The 11,289-nt window shown below is 38.1% G+C and overlaps 1 protein-coding gene across 1 annotated transcript; it reads right to left on the bottom strand.

Annotated features, from left to right (window-relative positions):
* Positions 1 to 927: 927 nt before the first annotated feature.
* Positions 928 to 1,866, bottom strand: Or11h23b (olfactory receptor family 11 subfamily H member 23B). Its single transcript, NM_001000838.1, has one exon. It carries the CDS (start codon positions 1,864 to 1,866, stop codon positions 928 to 930), a length of 939 nt encoding a protein of 312 aa, NP_001000838.1.
* Between the last annotated feature and the right edge of the window lie 9,423 nt (positions 1,867 to 11,289).

Raw genomic sequence — 11,289 nt, 5'->3', positions numbered from 1 at the left:
TAATTATGAAAAGCCGTACAGCTGGATCTTATAGAAATAATTTCTAATCTGGTTTCCCTCCTTTCAGGTGATTCTAGATTGTATCAAGTTGACATAACATTAGCTAACTCAACTGACCACGTGTCAACTTGACAAACAAACATATCACTGTTAAGTCAGAATCTCTCCTTTCTTGTTTATCCCCAGGATCACAATTAACATGAATGTTACAATATTAAACACTTCATAAACATTTTTTTACTTTGTAACTTTTAATGTTCCACAGTCTTTAAACTGAAACACTTTAAAATTCAGTCTCTTTCAAGATATGAAGTCTCATTTAAAACCTAAAATCTTTTTAAAAATTAGTTTCTAAACTGTGGGCTTCTGAAAAATGAAAAGTACGTTAATACTTTCTTCCTTCAAGAAGGAAGAACCCTGGCACAGTCACAATATGAAGACAGCAAAGTCAAACTCCAAAAGTGTAAATAACTCATTATCTAATATCTGGGATTCACTCACAATCTTCTGGGCTCCTCCAAAGTGTTTGAGTCACCTCACTGACTCTACCCTTTGTAGCATATATAGATTAACTTTCAGATTCAGGATGGCTTCATTCTGAATATGCCTTCCTTGACAACTTTTATTTTTTTGGTCTTTTGAGACAGGGTTTCATTATCTATTCCTGTTTGACATTGAACTCACATACCTCTATCTTCTTCTGCTTTCAACCACTTAGATTAAAGGTACACACCACTATGACCTGCTTAGATTAAAACAACAACAACAACAACAACAACAACAACAGCAACAACCAACAAGAAAACAAGATTAATTTTTATATTTATTTATATATATATATGTGTATTGGTGAGTATGTGTCACATTCATAAAGGTGGCCTTGTAAGTATTGAGTGTCCTATAGTTGTATTAAAAAAACTCTGTTTATTAGTTTTTCATAATCATCTTCCCAAAGAAGACATTATGGAGAGCATATTTCATGTCCTTGTTACGCAGGCTATAGATGAAGGGATTTAAAGCTGGTGTCACCACAGAGTATATCAGTGTGATAGCTTTATGCATGTCAACTGATTTGCCAGATGTGGGAGTCACATACATCACCACTATGGTTCCATAAAACAGAGACACCACCAGCAGGTGGGACCCACAGGTTGAGAAGGCCTTTTGTCGTCCATCTGAAGGAACCTGGAGAACAGCTCTGAGCACCAGGATATAGGATGCAAGGATGTACAAGCCAGTGAGAGTAATGATAAGAGTACTTATTGAATAGAACACATGTTTTACGATGGGTGTATGGGTACAGGAGAGTGCCATTAGTGGGTCCACATCACAGAGAAAATGATCAATGATATTGGGGCCACAGAAAGACAATTGAGAAATGAAGAAAATGGGAATCAAATATAGAGAGAAACCAATGATCCAACAGAGGGACACAAGAATACTGCAGAATTGCCTAGTCATGATGGCAGGATAGTGCAGTGGGTGGCAGATGGCTAGGTACCTATCATAAGCCATGGCACAGAGGAAGAAACATTCAGTTGTACCCAGGGAGAAGAAGAAGTAGAACTGAGTAAAGCATCCAGAGAAGGACATAGTCTTAGTTTTGGATAGAAAGTTGACCAGCATGTTGGGGACTGTGCAGGTCACGTACCAGATTTCTAGGAAGGAGAAGTTGGCCAGGAACATGTACATAGGGGTGTGGAGTTGTTGGTTCCACCTCACTGCACAAATGATGGCCATATTCCCAGTCAAAGTTATCATGTAGACCAGCAGAATCAGTGAGAAAAGTGTGATTTGAATCTTCCAGGGACCAGGGAAGCCCAATAAGACAAAATATGTCACTGTGGATGCCTCTGACTTATTCATGACCACCAGACTGTGGGAAGAAGGTAGATTATAATGATATACTTTGTTGATGAAATATCTTGAAGCTTTTCTTTGGACAAAGAGATTGACCCATGCAGGCAAATGCACTGAATAGTTTAGAACATTGAATAAATTTTATCCTATTTCTGAGTATGTCCCTTTCGTTCCAAAGTTAATCTGTTTCTAAAAACTAAATAGTAAGTTTTGTGAGTTTTCAGTGGCAGTAGAAAATTAATTAAATTTCTTTTTTGTTATTTTAGTGATATACCACTTTTTTAGCATAAAGCCCAGGGTTTGGTTTCTGCACCAGTAAAACAGGTGCAAAAAAAAATTCAAAATCAAAATATTGAAATTATGGCATTTTTTCCCCCCTCTGGCTTGTTCAAACACAACCAAAGTTCCATCCTTTTTAGTCTGAGGACATGCATGCTATTATTTTCAATAGCCTTTGTATAAATTTCAATGGTTTATAATTTGACATTAATTTAGATTGTTTTTGGAACTGTTATTAAGAGAATTTATTTTTGATTATGTTGAATAATGACAGGAGAAGAAAGTCAATAATAATAAATAATTTATGCAGCTTGCTTTTTCATATTTTAAGATATTGTATAAGGATTATACAATATCTTAAATTATCTTATAATTTTATAAATAATTTTTTGTTTTTAGCAATAAAAGCCTCTATTTTATTCAATTTAATTTCACATGTCAATTTACCATTTTTTAAAATATTTTTTAGTTTATCATTTTCTATTCATTTAATATTGTTATATTAATGGACATAATGTATGTGAATACTTATGAGATTTTCCTCCATAAAACACTTTTATTAGGTCCAGAATTTTCCTGACAATTTATTATTCACAGCCTATCTTCTTTTATTTAAGTTATATCCAATATTAAAAAGCAAGGCAAAAAAATAAAAATAGTTGTTTCTAAATTTAATTTATTTACATTCCAAAATTTGCCCTCCTTTTGCAGAACATAGTAATCACAGATAAGTTTGTCTTCTTTATAATGACATGCTAATTGTATATAATAGATATTTTACTATGACAATCTCATGAAGTTAATACACTTCTATGGCTCTCACTTCCCTTCCTCAATTCATCTTTCCTCTGAATCTTCTTCATTTCTTTCCTCTTTTGTTACATTTTTCCAAGGAAAAATAATTTTAAAAATCAAGCTGGGATGTAGGTAGTACTTACCTAGCATATATGATGTTATGGATTTCATTAACCTATACCATAAAAAGATACAATAAAAAACTGGAAAAAACCTGGTAACCGGGAAAGGGAATGATAATAAGAAATAAATAAATAAGAGATACTCAAGTTAGTAAAGATAAAAGAAAAAACCTGGAAAAAAGAGAAAAACCATCAAAGCACAGGGAAAGAGCACAGGGATAGATTCAAAGTATCAACAAAATCTTTTAAAATTCCCCTTTAAAGATGATGTTTTAGTACGTACAGTACTGGCTGGCCTGAAATTTGCTATTTAGCCTCTTAGGCTACATTTTGAACCTTTCATCTTCCTGTCTTAGCCTTTTGAGTGGTAGATATCATTATGAGAACTATGCCTGGCTGAACAAAAAGATTTAAACTTTTTATGAGGAAGAGCATTATATATATATTTTAATAGAAATAGCACATATAGCACTTATAGTATTCATTGAACATAATAAAAAGAAAACGTGGAGATGATATTAGATAAGATAGATACACTGGTGATGGTGTAGCTGTCCCAGGAACAACAGTTTAGTAATAGCCCAAGTGAATGGTTCTAATTGAGCAACGTAGCTTCTATATTTTTAGACAAGAAGCTATGAAGAAAAGAAATATGAGAATGAAGAGATTTTAAGTTTTTCAAACTAAGATAATTATTAAGAATTAAAGCAACCCATACCGATTCTCATTTTGGCAGCACATCAAGAAAGACCCGTAGTTTCTATAGCCACACTACAAGTTTTCCACATTTTCACATAAACCTCTCTACAACAGGGGGCTGAGCAGTCCTTTCCCCTGGAATGAAGCAGCAGCAGCAGCAGCAGCAGCAGCAGCAGCAGCAGCAGCAGCAGCAGCAGCAGCAGCAGCAATGACTCTGAACCCAGGTCATAGATTTTGATGTCAAATCGAAATATGTAAATCTGAGCCACATGCATAGCAGCTGTAGATTACATTTGTCGACATTAAAGACAGTAGAACAACGTGCAGATAAAATGTTAGTCCTAGGGGAGGATGGCAGATGAAACCACAGATAACTGCCAATGTTAATGCAAAGGCTCTTCCTTACATGGCTGTTGTTAGGTTCTACATGAATTTGTAATCTTCATCAGCACTGACTTCATCTTGCCGCACAGCCACGTTCTCTTCTCATCCCTCTTTTCTTCCTCTTTTTGCTTCTCCCCTCAAAGAGAGAATCTCTATCTCTAAGGTCTCTCTATACAGCTCATCCTGGCCTCACACCCAGGAACTCCTGGTTCCCCTTCCAGTGCTATGATTACAAGCGTGCAGCCCATTCCCAGATCCTTTCTTAATGAGCTGTGCAATGGATGGAGAGAGAACTGAGAAAGAAAACAGTAATTCTGATATTGATTCCTATTGGCTTCCATTTCAGGGCAGAGAGTTATTCCCTCACTGTCCTGCACACATATCATAAAAAGACTCATCTTCCCTGATGCGTTAGCCACGTTGTTCTGTGAATAAACTTGATACCCTTTAGCTCATTGGCTTTGGAGTGGGCAAATTCCATGGTGACCTAAACATTCTGGATAATGTTCTTTTTCTTTTAATTTTGAGCAGAAAGACAAACTGACATTTGTTGACAACCTTTGAGCCCAGTGAATGGGCAGATGCATTACTTAGTAGACCCACCTGTCACGCAGAACAACAGTAGTGCCTGCCACATACTAGGTCATCCTGCAGTCAGAGTAAGGCTACAAAGATTCTCTCCTTTCCTGGATCAAGCACAGCTGCTGTGTATAAGCATTCCATACATTGCTAATTCTGCTTCCTTTGCACTACAAGATTGTAGTGTTCTGTTTCTTGCTGTGTAAAGATTGTGTGTTGTTCCCTTTTTATGTCCTATGTTGCCAACTGTTAAGATTTCTCAGCTCTCTGTACAAATGAACCTATTATTTTCCATGTGGTCCTTGGGGACCTCTTTGCTTCTTGTCATGGAGTTTCACTAAGGATTTTGATAAATTGCTCTACAGGGATTATTAATAATGTGCCACAAATCTCATGTCCTTCCCTCCTTAAGTTTGAGAGTCTCTAAAAGGGTATGCAACTTTTGTGATGAGATACATAGAATGTTCAATTAAATCTCATTTCTTTTAAACATTCCTTTATTATATTTTATTTAAATGGTTTTAGTGTTTTAAGTTTATAATAATATCATCTTTCCATTCCCTATAATGCATTCAAACCTTTCCACATTCCCCTTCTTGCTCTTTTTCAAATTTGTAGCTTCATTTTTATTAATTGTTGTTACACACGTGCACAGACATTCCTAAGTATTGAAACACAACCCAACCATTTGGTTTTGAGTAACTCGTGGGTGTACTCTTCCCAGGAAAGCCAGTTTCTCCACTCTTAGCCTCCCTTAGTTGCTTGCACTTTGGTGCTATCAGAAAGTGACATGAAGAATCTCGTGCTCCCTGCCTCCAACTCAATGCTCCCAAACCCCGTGGGAGAGAGAGCTCACTTGCACAGGTGGGCACTCCTGAGACTGCAGAGCGGAAGAGACCACCAACACTGCCCACCCCTGCCCACATCCCTGGCTCAAGAGGAAACTGTATATGGCCTCTGGGTTCTCTTGGACAAGGGCACAGGAGCAGCAAGTACGGTGCGTTTGAGACACCGCCAGAACCTGAATGGACCGACCAGATAAACAGTTCTCTGCACCCAAATCCCGTGGGAGGGAGAGCAAAACCTTCAGAGAGGCAGACACGCCTGGGAAACCAGAAGAGACTACACTCTGCCCATATCTCTGACTCCAGAGGAAAACACCAAATGCCATCTGGAACGCTGGTGCACGGAAGCTCCCGAAAAGGGCAGCGCAGATCTTCCTGGTTGCTGCTCCCGTGGAGAGCTCATAAACAACACCCCACGAGCAAACTTGAGCCTCGGGACGACAGGTAAGACAAAACTTCCTGCTCCAAGCGACCTGCCTGGTGAACTCAAGACGCAGGCCCACAGGAACAGCTGAAGACCTGTAGTTAGGAAAAACTACACGCCCGAAAGCAGAACACTCGGTTCCCTTAACTGGCTGAAAACAGGAAAACAGGTCTACAGCACTCCTGACACACAGGCTTATAGGACAGTCTAGCCACTGTCAGAAATAGCAGAACAAAGAAACACTAGAGATAATCTGATGGTGAGAGGCAAGCCCAGGAACCCGAGCAACAGAAACCAAGACTACATGGCATCATCGGAGCCCAATTCTCCCACCAAAGCAAACACGGAATATCCAAACACACCAGAAAAGCAAGATCTAGTTTCAAAATCATATTTGATCATGATGCTGGAGGACTTCAAGAAAGACATGAAGAACTCCCTTAGAGAAACACAGGAAAACATAAATAAACAAGTAGAAGCCTACAGAGAGGAATCGCAAAAATCCCTGAAAGAATTCCAGGAAAACACAATCAAACAATTGAAGGAATTAAAAATGGAAATAGAAGCAATAAAGAAAGAACACATGGAAACAACCCTGGATATAGAAAACCAAAGGAAGAGACAAGGAGCCGTAGATACAAGCATCACCAACAGAATACAAGAGATAGAAGAGAGAATCTCAGGAGCAGAAGATTCCATAGAAATCATCGACTCAACTGTCAAAGATAATGTAAAACGGAAAAAGCTACTGGTCCAAAACATACAGGAAATCCAGGACTCAATGAGAAGATCAAACCTAAGGATAATTGGTATAGAAGAGAGTGAAGACTCCCAGCTCAAAGGACCAGTAAATATCTTCAACAAAATCATAGAAGAAAACTTCCTTAACCTAAAATAAGAGATACCCATAGGCATACAAGAAGCCTACAGAACTCCAAATAGATTGGACCAGAAAAGAAACACCTCCCGACACATAATAGTCAAAACACCAAATGCACAAAATAAAGAAAGAATATTAAAAGCAGTAAGGGAAAAAGGTCAAGTAACATATAAAGGCAGACCTATCAGAATCACACCAGACGTTTCGCCAGACACTATGAAAGCCAGAAGATCCTGGACAGATGTCATACAGACCCTAAGAGAACACAAATGCCAGCCCAGGTTACTGTATCCTGCAAAACTCTCAATTAACATAGATGGAGAAACCAAGATATTCCATGACAAAACCAAATTTACACAATATCTTTCTACAAATCCAGCACTACAAAGTATAATAAATGGTAAAGTCCAACGTAAGGAGGCATGCTACACCCTAGAAAAAGCAAGAAACTAATCTTCTTGGCAACAAAACAAAGAGAAGAAAAGCACACAAACATAACCTCACAGCCAAGTATGAATATAACAGGAAGAAATAATCACTATTCCTTAATATCTCTCAGCATCAATGGTCTCAACTCCCCAATAAAAAGACATAGATTAACAAACTGGATATGCAATTAGGACCCTGCATTCTGCTGCCTACAGGAAACACACCTCAGAGACAAAGACAGACACTACCTCAGAGTCAAAGGCTGGAAAACAACTTTCCAAGCAAATGGTCAGAATAAGCAAGCTGGAGTAGCCATTCTAATATCAAATAAAATCAATTTTCAACTAAAAGTCATCAAAAAGATAAGGAAGGACACTTCATATTCATCAAAGGAAAAATCCACCAAGATGAACTCTCAATCCTAAATATCTGTGCCCCAAATAAAAGGGCACCTACATACGTAAAAGAAACCTTACTAAAGCTCAAAACACACATTGTACCTCACACAATAATAGTAGGAGATTTCAACACCCCACTCTCATCAATGGACAGATCATGGAAACAGAAATTAAACAGAGACGTAGACTAAGAGAAGTCATGAGCCAAATGGACTTAACAGATATTTATAGAACATTCTATCCTAAAGCAAAAGGATATACCTTCTTCTCAGCTCCTCATGGTACTTTCTCTAAAATTGACCATATAATTGGTCAAAAAACAAGCCTCAACAGCTACAGAAAGATAGAAATAATCCCATGCGTGCTATCAGACCACCACGGCCTAAAGCTGGTCTTCAATAACAGTAAGGGAAGAACTCCCACATATATGTGATAGTTGAACAATGCTCTACTCAACGATAACCTGGTCAAGGAAGAAATAAAGAAAGAAATTAAAAATTTTTTAGAATTTAATGAAAATGAAGGTACAACATACCCAAACTTATGGGACACAATGAAAGCTGTGCTAAGAGGAAAACTCATAGCTCTGAGTGCCTGTAGAAAGAAACAGGAGAGAGCATATGTCAGCAACTTGACAGCACACCTAAAAGCTCTAGAACAAAAAGAAGCAAATACACCCAGGAGGAGTAGAATACAGGAAATATTCAAACTCAGAGCTGAAATCAGCCAAGTAGAAACAAAAAGGACCATAGAAAGAATCAACAGAACCAAAAGTTGGTTCTTTGAGAAAATCAACAAGATAGATAAACCCTTAGCCAGACTAATGAGAGGACACAGAGAGTGTGTCCAAATTAACAAAATCAGAAATGAAAAGGGAGACATAACTACACATTCAGAGGAAATTCAAAAAAATCATCAGATCTTACTTTAAAAGCCTATATTCAACAAAACTTGAAAATCTGCAGGAAATGGACAATTTTCTAGACAGATACCAGGTACCGAAGTTAAATCAGGAACAGATAAACCAGTTAAACAACCCCATAACTCCTAAGGAAATAGAAGCAGTCATTAAAGGTCTCCCAACCAAAAAGAGCCCAGGTCCAGACTGGTTTACTGCAGAATTCTATCAGACCTTCATAGAAAACCTCATACCAATACTATCCAAACTATTCCACAAATTGAAACAGACGGAGCACTACCGAATTCCTTCTATGAAGCCACAATTACTCTTATACCTAAACCACACAAAGACCCAACAAAGAAAGAGAACTTCAGACCAATTTCCCTTATGAATATCGACGCAAAAATACTCAATAAAATTCTGGCAATCCGAGTCCAAGAGCACATCAAAACAATCATCCACCATGATCAAGTAGGCTTCATCCCAGGCATGCAGGGATGGTTTAATATACGGAAAACCATCAACGTGATCCATTCTATAAACAAACTGAAAGAACAAAACCACATGATCATTTCATTAGATGCTGAGAAAGCATTTGACAAAATTCAACACCCCTTCATGATAAAAGTCCTGGAAAGAATAGGAATTCAAGGCCCATACCTAAACATAGTAAAAGCCATATACAGCAAACCAGTTGTTAACATTAAACTAAATGGAGAGAAACTTGAAGCAATCCCACTAAAATCAGGGACTAGACAAGGCTGCCCACTCTTTCCCTACTTATTCAATATAGTTCTTGGAGTTACAGCCAGAGCAATCAGACAACAAAAGGAGGTCAAGGGGATACAGATCGGAAAAGATGAAGTCAAAATATCACTATTTGCAGATGACATGATAGTATATTTAAGTGATCCCAAAAGTTCCACCAGAGAACTACTAAAGCTGATGAACAACTTCAGCAAAGTGGCTGGGTATAAAATTAACTCAAATAAATCAGTAGCCTTCCTCTACACAAAAGAGAAAGAAGCCGAGAAAGAAATTAGCGAAATGACACCCTTCATAATAGACCCAAACAATATAAAGTACCTCGGTGTGACTTTAACCAAGCAAGTAAAAGATCTATACAATAAGAACTTCAAGACTCTGAAGAAAGAAATTGAAGAAGACCTGAGAAGATGGAAAGATCTCCCATGCTCATGGATTGGCAGGATTAATATAGTAAAAAATGGCCATTCTACCAAAAGCCATCTACAGATTCAATGTAATCTCCATCAAAATACCAATCCAATTCTTCAAAGGGTTAGACAGAACAATTTGCAAATTCATCTGGAATAACAAAAAACCCAGGATAGCTAAAGCTATCCTCAACAATAAAAGGACTTCAGGGGGAATCACTATCCCTGAACTCAAGCAGTATTACAGAGCAATAGTGATAAAAACTGCATGGTATTGGTACAGAGACAGACAGATAGACCAATGGAACAGAATTGAAGACCCAGAAATGAACCCACACACATATCGGCACCTGATTTTTGACAAAGGAGCCAAAACCATTCAATGGAAAAAAGATAGCATTTTTTCAGCAAATGGTGCTGGTTCAACTGGAGGTCAACATGTAGAAGAATGCAAATCTATCCATGCTTATCACCCTGTACAAAGCTTAAGTCCAAGTGGATGAAGGACCTCTACATCAAGCCAGATACACTGAACCTAATAGAAGAAAAACTATGGCAGCATCTCGAACACATGGGCACTGGAAAAAAATTTCCTGAACCAAACACCAATGGCTTATGCTCTAAGATCAAGAATCAACAAATGGGATCTCATAAAACTGCAAAGCTTGTGTAAGGCAAAGGACACTGTGATTAGGACAAAATGGCAACCAACAGATTGGGAAAAGATCTTTACCAATCCTGCAACAGATAGAGGCCTTATATCCAAAATATACAAAGAACTCAAAAGCTAGACCGCAGGGAGACAAATAACCCTATTAAAAAATGGGGTTCATAGACTGTTGGGGGGAGGGCGGCAATGGGGGAAGGGTTGGGAGGGGAACACCCATAGGGTAGGGGAGGGGGGAGGGGGATGTTTGCCCGGAAACCGGGAAAGGGAATAACACTCGAAATGTATATAAGAAATACTCAAGTTAATAATAATAAAAAAGAAAAACATAAATGTTAAATATACTATAAAAAAAGTATAAGCAGAAGCAACTTCCTCACTTAATAAACATTGTATACAAAATTCAGAGCTAAACAAAGAATTCACAGCTGAGGAATGCCGAATGGCTGAGAAACACCTAAAGAAATGTTCAACATCTTTAGTCATAAGGGAAATGCAAATCAAAACAACCCTGAGATTTCACCTCACACCACTGAGGATGGCTAAGATCAAAAACTCAGGTGACAGCAGATGCTGGCGAGGATGTGGAGAACGAGGAACACTCCTCCATTGTTGGTGGGATTGCAGACTGGTACAACCATTCTGGAAATCAGGCTGGAGGTTCCTCAGAAAATTGGACATTGAACTGCCTGAGGATCCAGCTATACCTCTCTTGGGCATATACCCACAAGATGCCCCAACATATAAAAAAGACACGTGCTCCACTATGTTCATAGCAGCCTTATTTATAATAGCCAGAAGCTGGAAAGAACCCAGATGCCCTTCAACAGAGGAATGGATACAGAAAATGTG

Source organism: Rattus norvegicus, chromosome 15 (assembly GCF_036323735.1).
Source record: "Rattus norvegicus strain BN/NHsdMcwi chromosome 15, GRCr8, whole genome shotgun sequence".
Classification (NCBI taxonomy): domain Eukaryota; kingdom Metazoa; phylum Chordata; class Mammalia; order Rodentia; family Muridae; genus Rattus; species Rattus norvegicus.
The sequence above is the reverse complement of the archived record's forward strand: the minus strand, read 5'-3'. Positions and strand labels throughout refer to the sequence as shown.

Excerpts from the sequence above, each read along its gene's own strand:
- Or11h23b (NM_001000838.1), bottom strand. The coding sequence starts at position 1,866 with ATGAATAAGTCAGAGGCATCCACAGTGACATATTTTGTCTTATTGGGC.